The sequence below is a fragment of the Pelodiscus sinensis genome, chromosome 20, assembly GCF_049634645.1.
Source record: "Pelodiscus sinensis isolate JC-2024 chromosome 20, ASM4963464v1, whole genome shotgun sequence".
Lineage (NCBI taxonomy): Eukaryota > Metazoa > Chordata > Testudines > Trionychidae > Pelodiscus > Pelodiscus sinensis.
In genome coordinates this window covers 14,073,717-14,098,365 of record NC_134730.1, presented here as the reverse complement: position 1 = coordinate 14,098,365, position 24,649 = coordinate 14,073,717, and the positions used below count along the sequence as shown (strand labels likewise).

The 24,649-nt window shown below is 49.9% G+C and overlaps 1 protein-coding gene and 1 long non-coding RNA gene across 2 annotated transcripts in view; one reads left to right on the top strand and one right to left on the bottom strand.

The window, feature by feature from the left end:
• Positions 1–4,102: 4,102 nt before the first annotated feature.
• Positions 4,103–8,364, top strand: LOC102447090 (uncharacterized). The gene is made up of 3 exons (XR_332197.4): positions 4,103–4,411; positions 5,678–5,774; positions 6,916–8,364. It is a non-coding gene; the product is annotated as an uncharacterized LOC102447090 (long non-coding RNA).
• A 750-nt stretch (positions 8,365–9,114) lies between these two features.
• ACSF2 (acyl-CoA synthetase family member 2) overlaps positions 9,115–24,649 on the bottom strand; it is a 78,224-nt gene continuing 62,689 nt past the window's right edge. The window contains exons 11-16 of the mRNA XM_075903754.1: positions 12,133–12,240; positions 11,617–11,768; positions 11,185–11,326; positions 9,762–9,872; positions 9,421–9,489; positions 9,115–9,341 (exon numbers count right to left, since the gene is read on the bottom strand). Coding sequence (XP_075759869.1) covers positions 9,291–9,341; positions 9,421–9,489; positions 9,762–9,872; positions 11,185–11,326; positions 11,617–11,768; positions 12,133–12,240 — 633 coding nt within the window. The 3' untranslated portion in view covers positions 9,115–9,290. The remainder of the gene's footprint in view (positions 9,342–9,420; positions 9,490–9,761; positions 9,873–11,184; positions 11,327–11,616; positions 11,769–12,132; positions 12,241–24,649) is intronic.

Sequence of the window (24,649 nt, the reverse complement as noted above, 5' to 3'; positions counted from 1 at the left end):
GGATAGCAGCAAGCATGGTGTTAGGGCCACAATTTGGTTTTGGTGGGTGACTTAGGAGAGGAGAAACTACATGGAAAGAAACGGGAAGGAGAGGCGCAAGGACAGGAGAGGAGTAGAGGGGCAGTTGTGGAGTGTAGCAGGGGGGAAGAGACTATGGGGAAGGGTGGGGCCCATCAGCAATGAATGTCCAGTCAAAACAGTAGAAAGATCCCTGAGTGTCAGACTGTTGCCAACTTTCTTGCTACACAACTTTCACCAGAGGCAAAAAGAAAAAAAAAAGCTAATCCCGTTTCACAACAAGGCCAAAACAAGCCAATCCCAAGCAGACCCCCACACTCTATGTGACTAGATGCCCCTGGTGTGCAGTGTGGGAGTGTGGTGAGCCTGCTGTGCATTCCTGAACTCTCCCCCCTTGCTTTTGCTCCCATCCCCTTACCTCTGCTTGCTGAGCCGAGCCAAAGGGGGGAGAAAAAAAAAAGATAAGAAGCTACAACAAGCAAAAGTCCTAACAAGCCAAATAAACCTGAAACAAGCCACATTTTTGCAGGTTTTTATTCGGTTTTAGTAACAAGCCTTTTGCAGTTTTTCCAAGGCCAAGTGGAGAGGGAGGTACCACATGGGTCCTAGTGCCCCCAGAGTATGTGTCAGTCTCCCCTGAAGAGTTCTAGGGGTGCTGAAGAGAGGGGTGGCCCCATCTGGGTCCTAGTTCCTAGTGCAGCAGGTCCCTCCTGGGGCTGGTTCTGCAGCAGCTCCTATCTCTCACCCCAGCGCTGACCAGAACCACACACACATTTGGCTTAAGAGCTGATGAAAGGCAGGCTGAGGTTCTACAGCTGCAGCATCTGAAATCCTCTCCCCTGAACTCATGCCCCGTAGCAGAGGCAATAGCAGCGAAGGCTTCCTAGTTACTCTGCCAAGGTCCACCCCCCCTTGGGGGTGAGAAGTCACTCTTGGGGCCTAGTGAGTCCTGGGTCTCTTGGCTAAGGCCACCGACAAAGGTAGCCAATGTAACAGTGATATTAGTGAAATGGCCGCTTCTCTCATAGGCTCTCAGCGGGGCCCCCTGCTCACCGTATAGGACAACGGTCAGATGTTGTCTAGTCACAAATTTGGGTCACTCTTGGTTGCACACCCAGGAGTGAAACCAAGCTCGTGCAATCATACTGAAAATTCCTGCATGTCGGCATGCTGGTGGATTGCCCCAGGCTTGGGTTAGTTGGGCCCGCTCCTCCCAGCTTGAGCCATACTGAGTGAGGAAGCACAGCCTCTGTGGCTGGGATTCTCCCAGTCCCACTGCCTTGCTGTCTAGCTTCCCACTTCTGAAGATTGCATCCTCCGTGTGGGTGGTCACATTGCTGAGCCCAACTGTGTGGCAAGACAGATCAGGCTGTTGTGCAACATCCCCCTGTTGCGTGCCCAGGACCAAGAGAAGGGGTTTCCCCACGTCAGCCCCAGCAGAGACCTTTTCCCATCCAGGCTTCTAGAGAAACACAAATGAAACCCCCGTCTTTTAGTCAATGGGATTCAGCACTGTGTCCTTCCCAGTGCCTGAGGAAGGCATCTCAGTGAAGATGCTGAAAGGTATTAATGGCAGCAATCAAGTATCAACCTAGTCTTTGATCTGTAGACAATCACGGACATGACTAGAGCTGAGGGAGGCATTAACCAGCTACTCTCAGGTTAAGCGGAAGGAGCAATTAAGCCCCAGGCTGGGGTGACACAGCTGGAGACAAGTGAAGCTACTGCACAACAACTGGTTGCATCATGAATCCCTAAGTGTTCTGAGGGATTTCCCTGGATGAAAAGGCAGGAGTGTGGGAGCTAGAGGAGCGAGATGTGTAGAGGAAAAACCGGCAGAAAGCAAGGGAGGAAGGGAGAGGCGCTATGGGGGAGCAGAGGGACGGAGAGAGCTCCTTGGGCACAAGATTGCTGGAGGGGCTGAGCTGGAAACGGAGAGCAAGAAAACTGCCTGCTCTTCTTTGCTCGCACTGGGCTCAGGCAAACAAGGCTCTGGGCACCTTCTTGGGAAATAGCCAGGGTTGCACCAGAGAAATGCTGCGCCTGTAACATCCATTCCACTTAATGAAAACCAGCCGACATGGCTCACTCTATGGGCTCACTGTGTGGGCTGGAGGGGCAGGAAGCTGTTTGCCTGAGAAGGAAGTAGGATGGGCAGGTGCACACACAACCCCCCACCTCATGCTCTGTCCACAAAGGAGTTGTGAACTGGAATGGCTGCACTCTCCCCCTGCCCCCTGCCCCCCAGCCTTTGGAGCCAACCGTGGAGCTGTGGTGGGGGTAAGAGACACACAGGCTGTGCCATCTCTTGACACAAGTGCATTATTCTTCAGCATTGCCTAGCAGTGCTTCTTCAATGCAGCCCCAAGTGGAGGTTGTTGAGGCCACGACAGCACAGGAGGACGTGTAGTGAGGGGGGCAAAGTAGCACCCCTCCCTGCAGCACCCAGCTGTTGCTCTTGACTAGCTGTTACCAAGGGCAATCAGACGTGCTGCCTTGGGCTGTGTCTAGACTGGCAAGTTTTTCCGCAAAAGCATTTGCTTTTGCGGAAAAACTTGCCAGCTGTCTACACTGGCCGCTTGAATTTCCGCAAGAACACTGACGATCTCATGTAAGAAATCAGTGCTTCTTGCGGAAATACTGTGCTGCTCCCGTTCGGGCAAACGTCCTTTTGCGCAAAAGCTTTTCCGCAAAAGGGCCAGTGCAGACATCTGAGATTTGTTTTGCGCAAAAAAGCCCCGATCATGAAAATGGCGATCGGGGTTTTTTTTTCACAAAAGCGCGTTTAGATTGGCACAGACGCTTTTCTGCAAAAAGTGCTTTTGCAGAAAAGCGTCCGTGCCAATCTAGACGCTATTTTCTGCAAATGCGTTTAATGGAAAACTTTTCCGTTAAAAGCATTTGCGGAAAATCATGCCAGTGTAGACGTAGCCTTGGGGTACGTCTAGACTACAGGCTTTTGTCGACAGAAGTTTTGTCGACAGATACTGTCAACAAAGCTTCTGTCGACAAAGAGCGTCTAGACTACATTCAGTTCTGTCGACAAAGCAAGCTGCTTTGTCGACAGAACCCTGTAGTCTAGACACAACCCTAGATGCAATAACACCTTCTGTTGACAGAACTCTGTCGACAGAAGGCGTTATGCCTCGTAAAATGAGGTTTACCAGCGTCGACAAAACTGCTGAGTTCTGTCGACGTTATGTTGACAGAACTCAGCGGTAGTGTAGACGCTGGTATATTTTTGTCGACAAAAGTCCACTTTTGTCAACAAAACTCTGTAGTCTAGACACACCCTTGGTGTTTGCGCTTGCCTCACCAGCAGGGATCGGTGCCCTCTGCCGCCCAGCTTCCTTGGGGCTCAAGGCAGCGCCTCGGGAGACACATGGGGCTGTTGCAAGTGGCGCCTGAGGCAGTTCTTGTCAGTGGAGGCACCTTCATTTGCTGTGGCCCTCCCCTGAGCAGCTCCTCTGCTCCCTCCTGGATGGGTCACGGGGAGCCTGGGACTCTGCAGGTGGCCGGTGAGTTCCCAACGTACCTTCCCCAAGGCAGGCTCTCGCTGACGGGCCACGGGAGGCAGTGGGAGAGACGGGTTTGTCAGAGCAGCTGCCAGGAAGATTTGCTGGCTGCAGTCCAAGGCTCCCAACAAATGAGTTGTGAGAACCACGGTGCCAGCCCCATCCCTCCTTTTGGCAAGGGTTTGAGCTCTTCCTCTGTCTTTTGGCACTCCCCTCACTCCCTACTTTCACCATCACCCAATGGCAATGCCTCCATCTCCCAAGGGTGCTCATCCAGGTGGTACAGATAAACCTTTTAGCTCACCTCCCACCCACCCCATCCAGGGGTAGCCCGAGGGTGACCCACTCTCAGGGGCTTTATCTTATGAATACCCCCCCCGTCAAAAAAAATGCCCCATTTTCCACACTTCCTATCTGGTCAGTGTTTCTGTCCCTGCCTTTCAGTTGCTCCCAGGAAATTTCACCCTCACTCAAGGGACCAAGGGGTGAATCAGTTCTCCCCCTCCCTTCCCCTGCCCCACCCCGCAGCAGTGTCATATCCTTTCCTCAGTGCCAGCGGTGTGTGGGCTCCACGTCACAATTAAAAATATTTTTTGGGCTTGTTTTGTTAATAGCACTGGAGAAATGAATCACATCTGGAGCAGAGGGGAACCTCCTGAAAACGAGAAGTTGCAGCAGCAGGATCAGATCCGGGCAGCTTCCAGCCAGTCAGATGTAGCATGGCCTTCTTTGGTGCAGCCCGAAACTGCTGAGATCAGCTCGGAATTTCCTCCTTCCGGGTTAGCTCTATAAATAGCAAGATGCACTGCACAGCTGGAGAGAGCAAGAGAGAAGAGACAGCAATGCTGCACCCTGACACCGTCGTCCCTCCACACCAGGTGGGTATATGCTGAGAAGTGGGTGAGAGTACAACAGGTGTTTGGCGGTCTCTGCATGTGCCCCAGTGGGGGAGCTGCCGGAGGCTGGGGAGGGAAGGGTATCAGCTGACAGGTAACTGCACACAGAGCTCTCAGACCTAGGCCCCAGGTTCAGATCTAGATCAGAGAATTAGTGAGAAAACCCTACTCTCTTGTGGCGGGTGGGAAGGAGCCAGTGGTCTTCCCAGGTGTCCTTTTTAAAGGAACCAGCTTCACGAGGGGCAATGACAGCTGTTGTTGAATTCCTGATGGTATGAGGATCTGGGTCCTGATCCTGCCCCACCACTTGATTGCTTTTCTAGTGACTGGAGACCTGGGAGTCCTGAGGCCTTATGCTCAGAGAGCCTTGCATATCTGTGGATATCTGCTTTATATCCACAGGTATGTGCATCCACAGATGTCAATGCGGATATCCCCCGGCTCATTTGGGGGGATATGGATGCAGATGTGGATACAAATGTTGTACCTAGAAACCTGCACATTTGCAGATATCCACTTCATAGCCACAGATCCTTTTTGTTCTACTTATGTGCTGCTGAAGATTCTACTCCTTCCCCTCCAAAAAAAACCCTCTGCTGAGTGGAGGAATTCCTGAGTCCCTGTTTGGGCCAGGAAGAGACCTACCAAGTTGTCTGTGCAACTAGGAGAATTCCTGGATGGCTGCTACATTGGATCCTGCCTGCCCGACTTCTCCCTGGTTCCTGCTTTCCCAACCTACTGCTGGTTCTTGCCTGCCTGCCCTACTATGGTCTCTGAGTCTGACCCCAGCTCGGACCTTTGGCTTGCCTCCTGACTCTGGCTCCTGCCTGGCCAGCCAAGCCTCAGTCAGGACAGGTGGCAGTCATGCTCAAGGGCCAGGAAATAGAACCTGGGCACATTGGGAAGATGCAATGGGAGGGCAAGCATTGCTCAGTAGCTTGTCGGGGCATAAAGAGAACTGCCATGTCTGAGTCTGTCTACATAAACCCTGAGGTTGCCTTGTTGGGATACGTGAGTTCAGATCTCAAGGTGGGATAACAGTGTACCAGTGAGTGAGGCTGCTAGAGTCAGAGGTAACTCACGACAACTGGCACCTGGCAGGTCCGCTCTGCTGTATTGGTTTGAAGGCCCATTTGAGATGGCCCAGGCTGGAGGGGAGGGGAGGGGAGGGGAGACAGTGGGTTTTACAGGTTGCTGGTTGTATCGCCATTTGCCACTTGAAATCAATTATTGATTAATTTATTGCAGGCTACCATCATGATAAGGAACGTTCCTCCTCACCAAAGCTGTGGCCGATTTTATCCACCCTTTTGTCCAGATAAACTGCAGGGGCTCACCAAAACGAGTGAGTATTCAGTGCACTTCCGTCTCACACAAGAATTGTGCAAAATGCTGGGGAGCTCTCCTCTCATGTGACGCATACTTCTGCACCAATGTGTTAATACTGAGAGAAGGAAGGGGGGTTAAATGTGTTCCCATTGACTGTGTCATCACATTGGTCCCAGGATATTCAAGAGACAGGGTGGGTGAGGAAAGATCTTTTATTGGACCAACTTCTCAAAAGTGCATCTCTTTCACCAGCTGAAATGGATCCAATAAAAGATATTAGCTCACCTAACTTGTCTGTTGCCTGTGATGTCAGGACTGGAAATCTGCTCAATCTTTGCTAGGATGTTACTGATTTTTGAGTCACTAGAATTCCAGCTCCTTGGCTGTGTCTACATTGGCATCCCTTTCTGGAAAGTAAGAATAAGGGATCTTCCGGAAAAGGGCTTATTTCCCGGAGAATCGCGTCAAGACTGGTGCTTTTCTCCGGCAAAAACCCCAAACCGGAAAAAAGCGGCAGCCATGTAAATGCAAATGCTGCGGGGGATATTTAAATCCCCCGCGGATTTGCAATTCTGAAGTGTCTCATTAGCATCCCTTTTCCAGAAAGGGATGCCAATGTAGACACAGCCTTTTTGTGTAACGCAAACCCAGGGTGATGAGTTCTGTCTTACATAGGAAGATGGAAAAAGGAAAGATGCATCTCCAGATCCAACCTCTCTGTCACGGGGAAGTCTCCTTGCCCCCACACTGCAGGGCTAAGTGACAGAAGTGCATGCTGTATGTTACGCTCTCTGCTGACCAGGGAATGCTGGCAGGAAAAGGGCCCCACTTTCATAGAATCATAGAATCATAGAACTGGAAGAGACCTCAGAAGGTCATCAAGTCCCCCTGCTCTAGGCAGGACCAATTCCGACTAAATCAACCCGGCCAGGGCTTTGTCAAGCCGAGACTTAAACACCTCTAGGGGTGGAGACTCCACTACTTCCCTAGGTAACCCATTCCAGTGCAATGGGTGAAAATGCCCACAAATTTTGTGCGTGTGCGTGTGTGTGTAAAAGATCTATACACACCCCCCCTTACATACACCCCCGAGTCCAGAGCAATGCCAGCCCAAAGCTTCGTGCTTTCAAACAAACTAATTATTCGTTTTCTTTCAGCTGCAAAGCAGGAACCTTGGGTATTCCACTCGAGGATCTGCTTCCATGGGTAGAGCCCACCCCACAGCTGTGAGACTCAAGATCTATGAGAAACAAAGGATCCACTGACCATCTCCCACTCTTCCTCTGGCTGCGATTCCTTGTGCGGGGGTGTTTCTGACATTGGACTCGGGAGAAAGCAGAGGTTAAAACATCCTTTCCTCCTTGTCAAATGCTTGGGCATGGGCAGGCCAGTTCCAACAGGCATTAGCTTTGCTCCATCAGTCCCTGCAGTCACAGCATGAGACGGCACCTTACAACCAGCAGTGACTCTGGATTCACACATCTTCAGGAAGAAATGGGAACCGTGAGGGGCTGGCTCAGAGGCTCCCTCCTGTGGCAAAACCCAGCAGCTCCACTCTCTTTTCTGCAGAAATGCCTCAACTTTATCAGCGAAGAGAACTCAGGGCCCTTTGTGGAGCTTGTTTTTCTCGACTCTGTATTTCAGTGCTCTCCGGAGCAGGTTGGGAGGGAGCCATCTTCTGGAGTTTGAAGATCGCCCTCGCAGGACTCAAGGAGTTATGAATCCATATGGACCTGCTACGGCTCTGTCACAGCAGACGCCCAGCAAGCAGCAGAAGAGGATAGGTCAGTGATGCAGGATCATCGTCATGAGTTGTTTATGTGCTCTCCAGCTGGAGTGGGACACTGCACGGAGGGGAAGAGACGCTTCGGCCCTCTGTCTCTCTGCTCGGTGTTTCATGGTTGGGAGGCGCCAATGACTCCCGTAAAACCACCATCCCGGGCATGCTCTGTCTCGTGCTTCCGATGGGATGGGTCGTTTGGCATTCTGTACAGTAATGTCTAGTGAACTTCCTTTCCAGGCAGAAATAAATGGTTGTGACATTGATGCTGTGAGAGGTTAATGTTATTTTCAAACACCTGAGGCAGGGCTGGGAACAGAACCGGTCCTCTGACCCCATCCCTTCCATTCACTGCAGGGGACTGGGGCCCTAATCTGCACACAAAGCTCAGCTCCTACCCACACTGAGTTCAATGAAAGTTAGGAGCCTAAATATCTGTGATGCTCTGGGCCCTGTTTGCTGTTCATGGGGACGCACCGAGTGCTGATGAAGGCAGAGAATGGCTGGATCTTCTTACGGCCCTTTCTCCTGATTCAGCTCTTTGCTCATTGGATAGCGGCAGGCACATGGCTGCATCATGACACCCAGGAAACAGACTCCCACCCTCCTTTCAAGCAAGGAAGCTACAGTGGGATTTTCTTTGCCAGGGAGCTGAAGGGTAGGCGGCCTACAATGCCCCAGGCTCTAATAGGGCAGAACCTTTTTAATATTTAAGCATGAACTAGAAGATTGCCCTGGTGTTGTTCAAGTCCTTAACTCAAACACGTTTTGTTTTTGTTCATGTAAATCATTGTTCTGCAGTGGGGCTGGGGATGAGGGGTTCAGTATGCAGGCTGCCTTATTCTCTATCCCTTTTTTATGGACAGAGAAGCATCTGTCCATGGCTGCAGCAGCTGCAGCAGGAACAGATGCAGGAGGGGTGCATGTCCCCTGGCCAAACCACAGACAAACACACAAACAGACAAACTCTGAAATATATAATAGATAGCTGTCTCTTTCTCCATTTCTGTCCCCTGCTGGCCCAATGGGGCTATAGCTGTCCCAGTCCCCATTTCTGACCCTTGCTGCCCCCCCTTTGGTCATTCTGCAGTATAACTGTCCCCCTGCCATACCCCTCCCTTTCCATTTTTTGAGAAACAATCGAATTCCAGGCACATCCCATTGTCCTGGCACAACCAAACCCTGACCTTGCTTTAAGTTAGGATAAGAAGCTGCATAGCAAACATGGTGATCCTAGCTCTTATAACGGAGTTCTTGAACAAATGGACTCACTGACAGACAGACGGACAGACACACATTTCTAAAATATACAGTAAGAAGTTTATTCATATTTCTCTGCCGCTGCCCATCTAGGGATCTGAAAGCCCTTTGCAGCCCCATTACTGAATTAAGCCTTGCAATCCCCCGGGAGGCAGGAAAGCCTCGTCCTGAGATACATGCACATATTAGAGAGACCTGCAGAGGCCCTATCCAAGGAGTGTGAGTCAAGAGTAAAATGTGGTAATGGGGATGCCCACACCTTTGGTCTGCCCCCCCTCCTTCCTCCCTCACTGGTCTGATTCTTTATGAAAAGATCTGGAAAAACAAGCGGTTGTCTTTATTTTAATTGAAAGTATGATCAAGTTGGGTGGGAAGGGCAGGTTTGTGGAGATCAGCTCCCGGCTGCTGTTCTTGGCTTGGTGTGGATGGAGAGACACCAGAATGACCCAGATGGGTCCATTCACAATTCTCTTCGATCCTCCATCTTTGTGTTCAGACCCGGAGTTGCTTCTCCATCTGCTCTCTCAACTTGTATTTCTGAATCTGGAGTTGGAGAGAGAGTCAGAGGAGAGACAGCTGGGGGAGCTACTCCCAGTACCCCGGCCGATGGACTGTCCCTTACCTTTCCTGAGACGGTGAGCGGATAGTTCTGCATAAACACTATGTATCGAGGGATCTTGAAGTGAGAGATCTGAAAAGAGAGAGCCAAGAGCTACAGCCTGCAAGACACAGCACACAGGGTGGCCTCTGTCACCCCTGGTCAGATAGGGCTGTTACAGCAGTCTCTGCTCATGCCAGGAATACACATGACCGGTTTCAAGTTCAGTCCCCAGCTGGTATAGGAAACTTCCGTGGAGTTGTAGCACTTCGCGCCAACTGAGGATTGGGCCCTGAACATACCGAGTTACTGAGAAAAGCAAAGCAAACAGGCACACGGCCAGGGAGTGGACGGGGAGATCCTACCTTCCCTTTGCAGAATGCTTTGATTTCCTCTGCCGTGCACTCCTGCCCAGACTTCACTCGGATGCAGGCACAGATCTCTTCTCCCATTCGCTCATCCTTCACACCAACCACCTGATTGGGGAGGAAGGAGGAACACAGCAGTCTTAGGAAGTGCTCTTCTCCCAAGAGCCTTCCTGTGACGCGGCAGTCCAGCCCTGCACTGGCCAAGGGGGGAGCCAGCAGGCTTGCTGGGCTGTGCGGGCCTCGTTGGCACGTTCCAACTGTGGGCCAGGTATAAAGGGCAGGAGACAGCTCAGTTGCGGCTGGCCTCTGGGGAGGGAGGAACTCCTGCCCAAGCTCCAGAGCCACAGCCGGATCTGCCGCCGGAGCAATAGCCGTTGGATCAGCCACTGGAGCAGGAGCCACCGGGCCTGCCGCTTCCGCTGCTACAGTCCCTGGGCCGAGCGCGACCGCAATGCTGACCACAGGGGGCAGCCCACCCAGCCGCGGGGGACAACCAGCTGGGACATCGGGCCTGCCAACATCATGGCCACTGCCAACACCACGCTTGCAGATGGGGTCTCCGTCGGCCAGGGGCTGGGGTAGGAAGCAACCCAGGGCAGGGGGCAGGGAACCCCCTGGTGGGCTTGGCATGTTTTGGGGAGAACTCCCCGCCGAGCCAGTGGTGGGAACCACCCACCACTAATAGGGCCCTGAGTCGGGGTCCGGTGGAGAGGGAGGGCCTGGACCCTCCTACCCCATCCTCCCAGAGCCTGGACTAGGCCTCAGGGCCTGCGAGTGTAAAGGCTCAACCCCGCAACACTTTCCTTCCCTAATGAGCCCCGAATGGTCCCTATCCCTCTCTCAGGCCAGTGCGCTGTCTCCACCCTCAGCCCTCTCCTTGTTTTCCTAGCTGGGGCACGGGGATCGCATCATTAGAAACGTGAACTGAGAACAAGGGTTCGATTCCCAAGCCTTGGACAACCTCTGTACCGCCACTTCCCCATATGTAAAATGGGTCTCCTCCCTCAGAGGGAGAGTGACTCAGTACAGGAAGAGATGCCTTGCTGATTTCTTAGGTCATAATTTGTGGTTGAAGTGATTGTGCCTTGCCATTAGGCTTTCCAGCAGGGGGATTTCACAGCACGCTCCAAGCGTCAGCGAGGTCCGAAATTGAGGAAGGGACGAGTTATCCTTCCTGCTGGCAGATGGGAAGCTGGACCGCAGGGATTTTACCCAAGCTTCCAGTGAGTCTGTGACAAAGATAGGAACAGAACCCAGGAGTTCTACTCTCACTCTTGGATTTTAAGCCCCAAATCAGCCTCTCTGGGCTCACCAGTGGAGTGAAAAGCTGAGCAGGGGTGAAAGCAAACAGGCCCCATACAAGTGCCCAGGATGGTAGCTTGCCAATTACTTCCCCACCATATCTATCCATCCTACTCACCTGCACCTCCTCAATCTTGGGGTGGGTGTGTAGAAACTGCTCAATTTCTGCAGGGTAAATGTTCTCCCCTCCACGGATAATCATGTCCTTGCAACGTCCTACAATTTTGCAGTAGCCATACTCGTCCAGGACAGCCATGTCACTGAAACAATACCAGAGTCAACTCCACGATCATCTCCCAGCTGGCTGGAGAAAGCTCATCTGTTCACTCAGCCCAGAGGAAGTCTTCCCACTGACATGCTCAGGGCCTAGAGCACTTAATGCTGACTGGCGGGGGGCTGGAATTTCCATCACCAATTTGTAGATGCAACATCAAAAGGAGACTCTCATGCAGGAGTCAAAGCGGTTCCCACCCAAAGCCATATACCTGCCCCCTACCTCCAGAACAGAGGTCAAAAGAGCTGATTGTATGTAGTTCTCAAACAAACTCACCCAGTCTTGTACCATCTGTCCTCAGTGATCACTTCCCTGGTTTTGCTGGGATCTTCCCAGTACCCCAGCATGACGCAGTAGCCTCGAATGTGGAGCTCCCCGGGGCTGTTCAGAGGGGCGATCTCCCCAGTTTCGGGATTCTCAATCTTGGCCTGTAACACAAAAGCACTGGGCTCTTCAGGCCTGTACAAGCCCCGCGCTGGCAGCAAGTGCAACTAGGGGGACAGGCAACGGAAGGGAGATGGACAATGTTCCTGCTAATCTTTTCCATCCATGCATGGATTTTTCCATCTGTGTGTGGAATAATTTGTATGTGCATTGAGATATGTGCACGTGCACCACCAGTAGAAACAAAAACCCTAGCTGTGAGCGCTCTGCTAATCAGCTGGGCGGCATCTGAATCTCTCCTGAGCAGCCGCACAAGTGTTCAGCTTACAGGGAACACTGGAGACGGCCCATACTAGCTGCAGATGCTGGGGATTGGAAAGCTAGGGCAGGTGGGAAAATAAGGTTCACCTCGGTGTGGGGGAAGATGCATCCCACCGTCTCAGTTCTCTGGGAGATGCTGTCCTCTGGGAATCCCATGAAGGTGACAGGGCTATTCTCTGTGGTCCCATAGGCTACCTGCAAACACAAAGGTGAGGGATACGCATCAGAGACTCTTCTAGGAAACAGAAACAGCCAAGTTTGACCATGAAAGTGGAGGAAAGTACCAGCAGGGACAGGAGCAGACATCGGGGATGTAGGAGTTCTTCACAGCATGTTGTCAGGCAGCAGGCGCATGCTCCCCTCTTCAGTGCACATCTTATTACCACTATTGAAAATTCCCCCCCTTCCCCAAGGAGACAGGAGGGCAAAGAAAATGAAACTGAATCTACCTGCCATGATCCTGCCTCTGCTCCGCCCTGGCCAGCCCCACAATATTCAAAACCTCCCTATCTCCCAAGCCCTGCTGGACTGAGTTACCCTCCCAACTCCCCTGCCTTTCACTGAGGATCTCAGAAGCTGCTTTCCATCCTCTGGTCTCACATCTGGTCTTTCCTGCTTCAGCTATTTCTCACCACGCCCTGTTGTGTTTGCTCCCTGCTATCCTCCCTGTCTGATTTGAGACACCTGTTCCCTGGGATCCTCTGTCTGATTATGTCTCCATGACTGTCCACTCGCTGTGCAAGATCCCTCTTGGATCCGCCATGCAACAGAATTCCTGCTGGCATCTGGAAAGAGTGTGTCCTGTCACCTCTGGGTCAAGGTGAAATAGACAAAAAAAGGCCATTTTGACAGGAGTAATTACGTGTTTTAAAAATTCTGAATTAATTTTTCATTTTAATTAAAAAAGTTGCGGGTATTTGGGAATGACAAAAGAGCCACATTTGCTCCATACTGAGCTGTATTTGGCTCAAGAGCCACAGGTTGCTGACCCCTGCTCTAGCGAAAACAATGCCATAGCTAATTGTAAACCCTGCGAGGACTGCACGGGACCCAGCAGCCTTCAGCAACCCAATCGTCTCCTGGGTTAGATCAGAAATGTGAAGTGTCATTTTAAAATTACAGCTTCGCCATTTATTTGGTGACAAACGCAGCTTTCTTTGCGAAGTCAGAGTCTCTCTCTAAACTGGGAATGAAAACTACCTTAGCAGACCCGTGCTGTGTTTTGCTTTAAACAGTGTGCAAACATTTCCAGCTAACACTGTATAAATATTGGCCAGTGTGGATCAGGCCACACTGAGTTTATACCCCTCCCCAGCTATCTCCAGTTTTGGCAGTGAGCATTGGAGAGGCAGGGTGGTCCAGTGCAGAGAACTGGAAGTCAGGTTGCCTAGGTTCTTCTCCCAGCTGGGCACATTGACTCAGCTCTCTGTGCCTCAGTTTCCCTATCTGTACAATAAAATACTCGTTCCTTTTGCCCTCCAATAAGAATATAAGAATGGCCGTACTGGGTCAGACCAAAGGTCCATCTAGCCCAGTATCCTGTCTACCGACAGTGGCCAGCACCAGGTGCCCCAGAGAGGGTGGACCGAAGACAATGATCAAGCGATTTGTCTCCTGCCATCTCTCTCCAGCCTCTGACAAACAGAGGCCAAGGACACCATTTTATCCCCTGGCTAATAGCCTTTTATGGACCTAACCTCCATGAAATTATCTAGCTTCTCTTTAAACTCTATTATAGTTCTAGCCTTCACAGCCTCCTCTGGCAAGGAGTTCCACAGGTTGACTACATGCTGTGTGAAGAAGAACTTTCTTTTATTCGTTTTAAACCTGCTCCCCATTAATTTCATTTGGTGTCCTCTAGTTCTTCTATTTAGGGAACTAATAAATAACTTTTCTTTATCGGCCCTTTCCACACCACTCATGATTTTATATACCTCTATCATATCCCCCCTCAGTCTCCTCTTTCCTAAACTGAAAAGTCCCAGTCACTTTAACCTCTCCTCATATGGGACCCGTTCCAAACCCCTAATCATTTTAGTTGCCCTTTTCGGAACCCTTTCCAAGGCCAAATATCTTTTTTGAGGTGAGAAGACCACATCTGTACACAGTATTCAAGATGTGGGCATACCATAGTTTTATACAGGGGCAGTAAGATATTATGGGTCTTATTTTCTATCCCTTTCCTAATAATTCCTAGCATCCTATTTGCCTTTTTGACCGCCGCTGCACACTGCGTGGAAGTTTTCAGAGAACTGTCCACCATAACTCCAAGATCCCTTTCCTGATTTGTCGTAGCCAAATTAGCCCCCATCATACTGTACATATAGTTGGGGTTATTCTTCCCAATGTGCATTACTTTACACTTATCCACATTAAATTTAATTTGCCATTTTGCCGCCCAATCACTGAGTTTGGTGAGATCTTCTTGGAGTCCCTCACAGTCGGCTTCTGTCTTGACTATCCTAAACAGTTTGGTATCATCCGCAAACTTTACTACCTCACTGCTTACCCTTTCTCCAGATCATTTATGAATAAGTTGAAAAGGATTGGTCCCAGGACTGACCCTTGGGGGACACCATTAGTTACCCCTCTCCAATCTAAAAATTTACCATTTATTCCTACCCTTTGTTTCCTGTCTTTTAACCAGTTCGCAATCCAAGAAAGGACCTTCCCTCTTATCCGATGGCCATGTAATTTACACAAGAGCCTTTGGTGAGGGACCTTGTCAAAGGCTTTCTGAAAATCCAAATATACTATATCTACTGGATCCCCCTTATCCGCATGCTTGTTAGCCCCTTCAAAGAACTCTAATAGATTAGTAAGACAGGATTTCCTTTTACAGAAACCATGTTGACTTTTGTCCAACAAATTATGTTCTTCTACATGCTTCACACTTTTATTCTTTACTATTGTTTCGACTAATTTGCCCGGTACTGAAGTTAGACATACCGGTCTGTAATTGCCAGGATTGCCTCTAGAGCCCTTTTTAAATATTGGTGTCACGTTGGCAACCTTCCAGTCATTTGGTACGGAAGCCGATTTAAAGGATAGGTTACAAACCACAGACAATAGCTCAGCAATTTCCCATTTGAGTTCTTTTAGAACCCTTGGATGAATGCCATCCGGTCCCGGAGATTTGTTAACATTAAGTTTTTCTATTTGTTCCAAAACCTCCTCTAATGACACTTCAATCCAGGACAGTTCCTCAGATTCATCACCCACAAAGGACGGTGCAGATTCGGGAATCTCCCCAATGTCCTCAGCCGTGAAGACTGAAGCAAAGAAATCATTTAGTTTCTCCGCAATGGCTTTATCGTCATTGATTGCTCCTTTTATAGCTCGATCATCTAGGGGACCCACAGGTTTTTTAGCAGGCTTCCTGCTTCTAATGTGAAACGAGGTGTACCGGTAGTTCGGAATAGGCACCCTAGTCCGAACTACCTAGTTCGAGCCCCGTGTAGCCGCGCTGCACGGGGTTCGAAGCAGCAGGGATTTAAAAATGGCGGCTCCCCGCTTATGCTAATGAAGCCCGGGAAATTCAAATCCCGGGCTTCATTAGCAAGTGCGGTATGCATACATTACCCCGCTAGTTCGAACTAGCGGGGTAGTGTAGACATACCCTTTGTTATTTCTTTTTGAGTTTTTGCATTAAACTAGGTGTCAGTGTGGTCCATGCACTTGCCTTTCTGGGGTCCTGAGTATGACTTCTTATTAGACCACAAACACATACATTTTCTTATTACATTTTTACACTTGATTTGACAGTGTTTATGTTCCTTTCTATTTATCTCACTAGGATTGGACTTCCAATTCTTAAAAGATTCCTTTTTGTCCCTCACTGCTTCTTTTACATGGCGGTTAAGCCACGGTGACACTGTTTTAGGTCTCTTGCTATGTTTTTTAATTTGGGGTATATATTTAAGTTGGGCCTCTATTATGGTGTCTTTAAAAAGTTTCCATGCAGCTTTCAGGGATTTGGCTCTAGTCACTGTGCCTTTTAATTTCTGTTTAACTAACCTCCTCATTTTTGTGTAATTCCCCTTTTTGAAATTAAATGCCAGGGTGCTGGACTGCTGAGGTGTTCTTCCCATCACAGGAATGTTGAATGTTATTATATTATGGTCACTATTCCCAAGCGGTCCTGTAACGGTTATTTCCTGGACCTGATCCTGCACTCCACTCAGGACTAAATCGAGAATTGCCTCTCCCCTTGTGGGTTCCTGCACCAGCTGCTCCAAGAAGCAGTCATTTAAGCCATTGAGAAATTTTATCTCTGCTTCTCTTCCTGAGGTGACATGTATCCAGTCAATATGGGGGTAATTAAAATCCCCCATTATTATAGAGTTCTCTATTTTGGTAGCCTCTCTAATCTCCCTCAGCATTTCAATGTCAGTATCGCTGTCCTGGTCAGGTGGTCGGTAATATATCCCTACTGCTAATTTCTTATTATTGGAGCATGGAATTACTATCCATAGCGATTCTATGGAACGTGTTGATTCATTTAATATTTTTATTTCATTTGATTCTACATTATCTTTCACATACAGTGCCACTCCACCACCCACCCGGCCTGCTCTATCCTTTCGATATATTTTATATCCTGGTATGATTGTGTCCCACAGATTTTCCTCATTCCACCAGGTTTCAGTGATGCCTATTATGTCAATCTCCTCATTTAATACGAGGTACTCCAGTTCACCCATCTTATTAGTCAGACTCCTAGCTGATAATGATGCTGATAGGTTACAAATACAGGGCCTGATTCATCACTGCATTACTCAAAAGGGAGTTCCATTGGGGTAGGACTGGAGTGGAGGACCAGGCACCAAGGGGGTCCTCAGGTAACAACACTGTGTAATTGTAACCTATTAATCTACTGTATGGGGGCAAGCGAAGGGACAAAACTACAGTGCTCCCCCACTGGCTCTGCAGCTGGAGCGCTGTGGCTGCACATAATAGTTGGAGACTAACAAACCTCATTTCAATTCCCTTAACACCACAGGGAGAAACCACCATCCTGGCCCCAGAGAGAAGGGAGGAACGGGCCAGGAAAATAAAAGTGATTCTCAGGCGTCGAAGAGGGTGTAACAAACAACAGAAAGTCAAATAACAAACCAAAGGAAGTGCTGAGGGCTCTCACGCTGGCTCCTCCAGTCTGGCCGCCTGCGACCAAGAGGATGGATTTCATTATCCTAAACCAACACTGGATGTTTTGTCTAGTTCTGAAGATCTCAACTGAAGTCGATTCCAGACCCTCCTTTGGCAGCTTGCTCCAACCTGGCCTTAACTCATCACCGTTCAGTCTCATGTGAATGTTCACTGGAGAGACGGGGCTTAGCTCTGCCAGCCTCAGTGATGGGCATTCCCAAGCGCCCCAGCCTTGCCCCGCCACCTTAAAGTGTATAGAATTGACCTGGATTTTCCAGGTTGATTTTACTGCCCCACAACTACTTCTGGCTATGTTCCCGCTTGCATTAGGCTGGGATGTCATCAGCTTCCTGAGCGAGTGTATCCTCTCTATGCCACAGCATCAGGCATCCAACAAGTTTGCCTTGTAGGCCAGTTCTCCAAAGGTGGCCTTCTGCCCGGAGGTCCCACTCATCCATCCACATGATGGTCCCAGTTTGAACCGGCTGAAAGAAACCCCCAAACAGCCCTCGCAATGTCCTCATTGTGGCAAAGCGGCTCTGCCCAGAAGGAGCCATTTCAAAACCAGTAACCAGCCCAGCCTGGCAGACTCAACCCAGGCGACTGCTGCTTCCCTGCATTGCTGAAAATCAACCTCCTGTTATTTTACTGTCAGGACAAACTGCTCCCCGTGGTTTGGAGTCCAAGCTGTTTCTCTTCTTTCCAGGCCAATTAGCATTCTTGAGGCTCCTAAGTATTTCCCCAGCCTGGCTAGAGTTTCAGAAACTCTGCTTCTGGGCCAGCAATGAGGCATGTGACAGTTACTTGGTATTTTATCAATACTTTGAAAATGCCAACACTATGCAACTAACCCATTGACCTGACATGGGGAGAATACAATGCCCAGCACGTGAGAGAAAGCACAGAGAGACCAAAGGGGACAGAAAGCCAGACTAAGAGAAATCCCTTGGCTTGGGTGGCATCTAAAGGCTCTGAGTTGCTGGCATCCCATGAAGAAGCAAAACTGAGGACAAACTGGGCAAAATCCTGCCTCTGCTGAAGTCCATGGCACCATTCCCATGAACTTCCATGGGGCAGGACCTCACCTTCTGCAGGCATCAATTTCTGAGTCCAGTACCATGATGATTAGATGCTCTATTAACAATCACCCTTCTGACTACAGAGCCGTGTGGGTGGCCTGATGACCACCCACCATTCTGACCCGGCTCTCCTTCCCCCCTTTGCACAGCCCAGTGAAGAGGGCCAGGAAGGGAGGAGGAGATTTCAGTCAAGGACACCCAGCTAGATTCCTGCTCTGCAGAGCTTTAACCCCACTCTCATTCCCGGGAGCACGAAGGTTACATTTAGGAATGGAAAGGGGAGGATTCTGGCAGTTGGAGGACAGAAGGGGGTTCAGCGTTGTGGCAAAGGGACAACGGGGCACTTAGGGTGGGGACAGGGGAGAGCGGCATGGGAAAAGATGCTCTGTTCAGAAGTGGAAGACCCTCCAGGCTGGCTAGCAGGTAGGTGAGGTTGAAGTGGAGAAGGATGGAGCGGGAGCTGGATGGGCGAGGCAGGGAGCATCAGGGTGCTGAGGAGAAGACAAACTGGAGAGGTGGCTGGGGATCGGAGGGGAAGGCTGAGGGGCAGGTGGGAGACGGCAGCAGGAAGCTGAGCTCACGGTGTGAGTGGATGGGCTTTGGGAAGGAAGTTGCCTTGCAATGAGGGGTGCCCGATGCAGACCCCAGGTCCTAGGTACTGCGGAGAGGGGCGCCTGATGCAGGCCTCAGGCACTGCAGTGAGGGGCACCCAACACAGGCTTCAGGTTCTAGAGGCCATGGCGCTGGGTGCCTACAAACACCCCAGACAAATTCCTTGCAGGATTCGGAACCTGGGAGAGTTGAAGGCTCCTGGAATCGAAGCTCAACTACACAAAGGGTGAGGTTCTTCCTCAAGCTGGTGGGGGGCTCTGCAACTCCTGGGCCCCCCTGCAGAATTCTGGCTGTGAAACCAGAACTCCCCCAAGGCGTGCAAATGGGGGGAGGAGCCACTTGTACATCAATAAAGGGACTGGCTAGATTCTGGCCCTATGGTATTCCCTCCAGCTAGAGACAGAGGCCTTACCTCATATTCCTCTTACACCAGAGTAACCCTACTGGTGCCAGAGAGTTATTCCTGATTTACACCAGCATGCCCACAGAACCAGAGCCACATTCACAAAGAGGACACTGACTTACTGGACTGTGAGATCTTTTAGTGCAGGGTGTTTCAAGTACCTCTGTTCTAGGCAGAGGGCAGGCGAATAAAAATAAAGCACGGTAGTGAGGGGGGATAGACTGTCTCCTTGAGCTAACAGAAGACACCAAAACAGCCCTGCCCGAGACACCAGAGAAACACCCTCCATCTATATCTGTACTGTTTTGAACAGCTGTGTGTTTACGGGCTCAGCCCACAAAGGCCTCTGCGGAGGAGCAGTGGAGAGTCACACATTTGTAAATTACTAGGCACCAGATTCATGCTCTTTGTAGATCAGCAAATGTTTGCAGAACTGTTAATGTATTAAGCAAGAGGGGAGTGCAGGATAATCCTGCTTCTTCTGAGATGTGCCAGCGGCACCAGTCCTGGGGGACCTCAGAGGGCCAGGGCTGGACAGGGGCCCAGCGCACTGGGGCAGTCCTGCCCCTGTAAAAGGAACACTGGCCCCATTGTCACCACCACTCCACATGCCCCTGGCACTCACCGGCAGGCTGGGAACTTTGGTGGCTCGTTGCCAGTTTGCTGCCCAGTCTTTACTCATCCCCAGTCAAGGGCTGTGAAATTGAACGAGTAAATACCAGCTCCTGCCTGGCTGGCTGCAAGACATTCAAATACAAATAGCTAGGAGTCCCACAGGCCCTTCCTAGCAGCTGGGCCAGGTGCCAGCTTGCGCAGAACGCCAGCCTGCTCCCTGTCTCCTGCAGGAATCTGCTCACTGACACAAGGGAGTAAAAAACACTGGCAGAAAGAATTTTCCTTCTATTAAACTTTTATACGCATTACAGTGGAACGTGAGACCAGACTCCCTGTACCACAGCAGGTGTGTTCCAACTGGATCCAGGCACACGGCATCCATTTAATCTCCGCGGGGCCAAATGGGCTGTATGAGGTGTGCCCAGCCTGGCTAGACCCTTCCTAGGGATGAAATAAACCCTACCCCCCAACCCATGTTCTCTCTAAGCTGGAGGGCAGCACAGCTTCACAGGTGACTAATCAGCCCTACCCAGTCAGTCAGCTCCATGCACTGAGCTGACTGGACAGGACTGATTAGTCACCTGTGAAGCTGTGCTGCCCCCAACCCTCTTGCAACAGCATTAATGCCTGGCCCATGCAGGGCCCCATTACGCTAGGTGCTGTACGCATACAGGGGGAGAAGTGCTCCCTGCCTCAAAGTGTGTACAATCTAAACAGACAAGACAGACACTGAGTATGTCTGCGCCGCAAAGACTTAAAACAGCAGCAAAGACACAGTGACTTGGCCCTGAACTCAGGTAACACTTGCGTTCAAGCCTATGCCGCTACTAATCTGAGTTAGATGCTCAGCTGCTGGGTTTTTGCTGCTATTTTAACCCGAGTTAAGAACACACCTTGGTCTGCAGTGCAGACACACTCACAGGGTGGGAGAAAGGCAGGACTAAATCCCAGGTAGATATGGGAAACTGAGACATGGGGGAAATGAGTCCAATGTCACATAGGCTGTGTCCAGACTCAGGGGTTTTTTCGGGAAAAGTAGCCTTTTTCCGAAAAAACTTCCCCTGCGTCCAGACTCAAGCCGCGTTCTTTCGAAATTAAATCGAAAGAACGCGGCTTTTCTTTCGATGGCAGTAAACCTCATTTCACGAGGAAGAACGCCTTCTTTCGAAAGTTCCTCTTTCGAAAGAAGGCGTTCTTCAATGTAAATAGGGCTTCTTCAAAAGAGAGCATCCAGACTCACTGGATGCTTTCTTTCGAAAAAGCAAGCTGCTTTTTCGAAAGTTCAACGTGCAGTCTAGACGCTCTCTTTCGAAAGAGGCTTGCAGTCTAGACATAGCCATAGGGAGTCTGTGGCAGAGCCAGGGCTTGAACCTGGGTCTCTTGAGTCCCTGTCCCATGCCCCAAACCCATCATTATTTATTTCCATTTATGATTCAACCCCCCCTCTGGGCACCTCTGACAAGACATTAAAAAACACAAGGCATATAAAAAGCTACAAATCCAGCAGGCTAACCTCATCCTATCCCCTCTAACACTGTCACCGCACACCCCCTCCCAAAAGACAGTGCAAGCAGGTGGGGCTTCCCCCTAGGAACAGAGATTCACGCTCATGAGGACAGGAGCTGAGCATGCTCCAAAGCAAGAGAGATACATGCTTAGGCTTGCTGCAGTCCATGCTAAGTGTCCACCTTGGAAAAGAGCAAAGGTGCAGCTCCATGCAGCATGCACTGTGGGAGTCTAATTGCACTGCAACAAAGGCCTGGAAGATGGCAGCAGGGTGAGCATCCAAAAAACAGTTGCAACCTCTTAGACAGATGGAGACAGAAAAATGCTTTTTTGGAAACTGCTGCTACCTGATCATATGGCAGCAGCTGGAGGTCTGGTCAGACTCCAGATGATGAGCCTCAGATGAGCACACTCTGCCTAAGGAGCACATATGCGCTTTTGTTCTAGCTTCCCAGCCCGGGCACTTACACGCTCCGGGTTAACTAATTCCTTGCTTGGTGGTGTCAGACACTGTTCTCTGACAAACAAGTACCCATCAGCCTTTCCTGGGGTCAGTCAAAGGTTCCCAGCAGCACACGAGGGTTGTCTGCCTTGCAAATTTTGGGATTTCTTCCTGCTCCTTCACCCCAGCGTGGAGAAATCAGGCTGGGAAAGATTCACGCAATCGGTGCATAATTTCAGCTGGGGTTTGTGATGAGGGGTGAGTTAAAAGTAAAGGCTGTGACCCCCTTTAATCGGAGCTTCTTAAATCCAAGCATTGAGACAGGACCACAGGGAACAAATCTCATAAGAGAGCTGGGTGAGAACAGTAAAATAACCATGAACAGTCCTGTGAACCATTACACAGACTCTCTTACAATGGCAGCCGGGCCCCTTCTGCATTTGTGTCTGATCACTAGTCTAGTCAACAGTCAAGCAGACTGGCACAAAAAGCTCCAGAGAAGCCAAGCTGCACCAATGCGCCTCGCTGGCACCTCTCGGAGCCGGCTGTCTGATTCTATAAACCCTCAGCTTTATTCTGAAAACATCTCCAGTCTAGCTCTCGTGGTGGTGAAAAGAACCTCAAAAACATCAGGGATGCATCTGAAGGGAGCCTGGAACAACAGCTCTGAAAGTTGTCAGCTGCCCCATTCATCTCAGTGATGGGTTAACTCAGAGGCTCAGAGAGGATCATATAAGTATTACCACGGTTAACTATTTTATCGCTGGCGCAAGAAAGCGGAGAGAGAATTACAGCAGAATGATGGAGAGGCAACCCCTTTATTTTCTTCCCAGCTAGGAAGCAGTGAGCCCCCGGAGGCTCACAGAGCCCAAGCGTGAGGGGGGACTCAAACTCAGTGAGACCACTGGACCCACAGAGCTGCACTTAATGGGCCCAGAACATTTGAAAGAAACAAGCCTGTGTAGTCTAACAAAGCCACTCAATAAAGTGGAGGGGTGGGAGTCTAGAGCAGCCTGGGGGCAGGGTTTGTGTCATCATGCTGGGCTTGGGGGTGGAATTTGCATCATCACATACGGTCCAAGAAGAATGAAAAAGCTCAGGAAAAAAAGCAGCCCCAGAGTTAAATAGAAAAATCATGGGCTGCACATGGGTAAAACATCTCACCCCATCTTTAAAGGGTAATCCCAAGACTTCCTTATTTTAAACCACTCATTTTACAGACATGGGAGGAGCTTATATTGTGGGTGGAGTTTGCAAGAACACCACCATCTTTATTCTCAGTCTGACCTCTGCTGGCAGGAATGTCCATAGAAATCAAGCAGGTAAGTGAACATGTGCGGAAGGGGGGGAAAGTGAACGCTGAAAGGCATAACAGCAAGTATTCACAGAGGAAACGAGACTCAGAGTTAGGTTTATCCAATCAAGAGTACAGAGAAGAGCGACAAGAATGATTAAAGGTCTAGAGAACATGACCTATGAAGCCAGGCTTCATGAACTGGGCTTGTTTAGTTTGGAAAAAAGAAGATTAAGGGGGGACATGATAGCGGTTTTCAAATATCTAAAAGGGTGTCACAAGGAGGAAGGAGAAAATTTGTTCCTCTTGGTTTCTGAGGACAGGACAAGGAGTAATGGGCTTAAAGTGCAGCAAGGGAGGTTTAGATTGGACATTAGGAAAAAATTCCTAACTGTCAGGGTGGTCAAATATTGGAATAAATTGCCAAGGGAGGTGGTGGAATCTCCCTCTCTGGAGATATTTAAGAACAGGTTAGATAGACATCTGTCAGGGATGGTGTAGACGAAGCTTGGTCCTGCCTTGAGGGCAGGGGGCTGGACTCGATGACCTCTCGAGGTCCCTTCCAGTCCTATGATTCTATGATTCTATGAAGGAACAGAGATATCCCATGTGACCTCCATGTCCAAACTAAACAACCTGCCTTTCAAATGCTGCCAATGAACAGTTCACACACACGATGCAGCTCAGGTATTCTTTGCAGAAATTATTCCGCAAATAACTTGGAGGATGTCTAAGAAAGCCACAACCTGTTCACAGAAAGAAAAATATGAAATTTTTTGAATTGCTTTTCTAATCATTCCCATGCTGTATGGGGGTTCTCACAGCCTGAAGGAGCTCCCAGCCTGCCCTGGGCCAGCGCAGTGGAAAAATGGAGAAACTTTCTGGCCACTTCTTTAGTTGCTCCAAAGTCCCGATGAGGAATCCCAAAGAGACATTAAACTAGGTGGACAAGGTGGGGGAGGTCATATCTTTTATTGGACCTCTGTTGCCTCACCTATCTTATCGTTATAATAGCCTGGGACCAACACGGTTACAACAATGTTGCATTAAACTAGTTGTCAGTGTGGTCCATGCACTTGCCTTTCTGAGGTCCTGAGTATGACTTATTAGACCACAAACACATACATTTTGTGGCATCATTTGAACAGATGTTTGACCACAGACCAGCTAGCTCTAAAACCCAGAGATGCTCTGTCCTTCTATCTTAGGAGGCAAGCCAGTGAGAACCACTCACATACAGAGGCTGAAGAAGAGGATCCAGGCTTTGAAGAGCTGCATCACATGGCAAGGTTTGCACCAGGTTGTCTGTATTACAGCTCCGCTCAGCCAATGTCAGCCTTCTTTAAGGTTCCAGAGAAATGCAGCTCACAACCCCCCCCCCCCCCCCCCCACACACACACATAAAAAATGAATAACAGCCCCATGAAAATGTACATCTGCAAAGCAGGGGCTTGGCTGCTGTCAGCTAGTTTGCATAACACCCTCCGGAGCATGCTCAGGAGGGA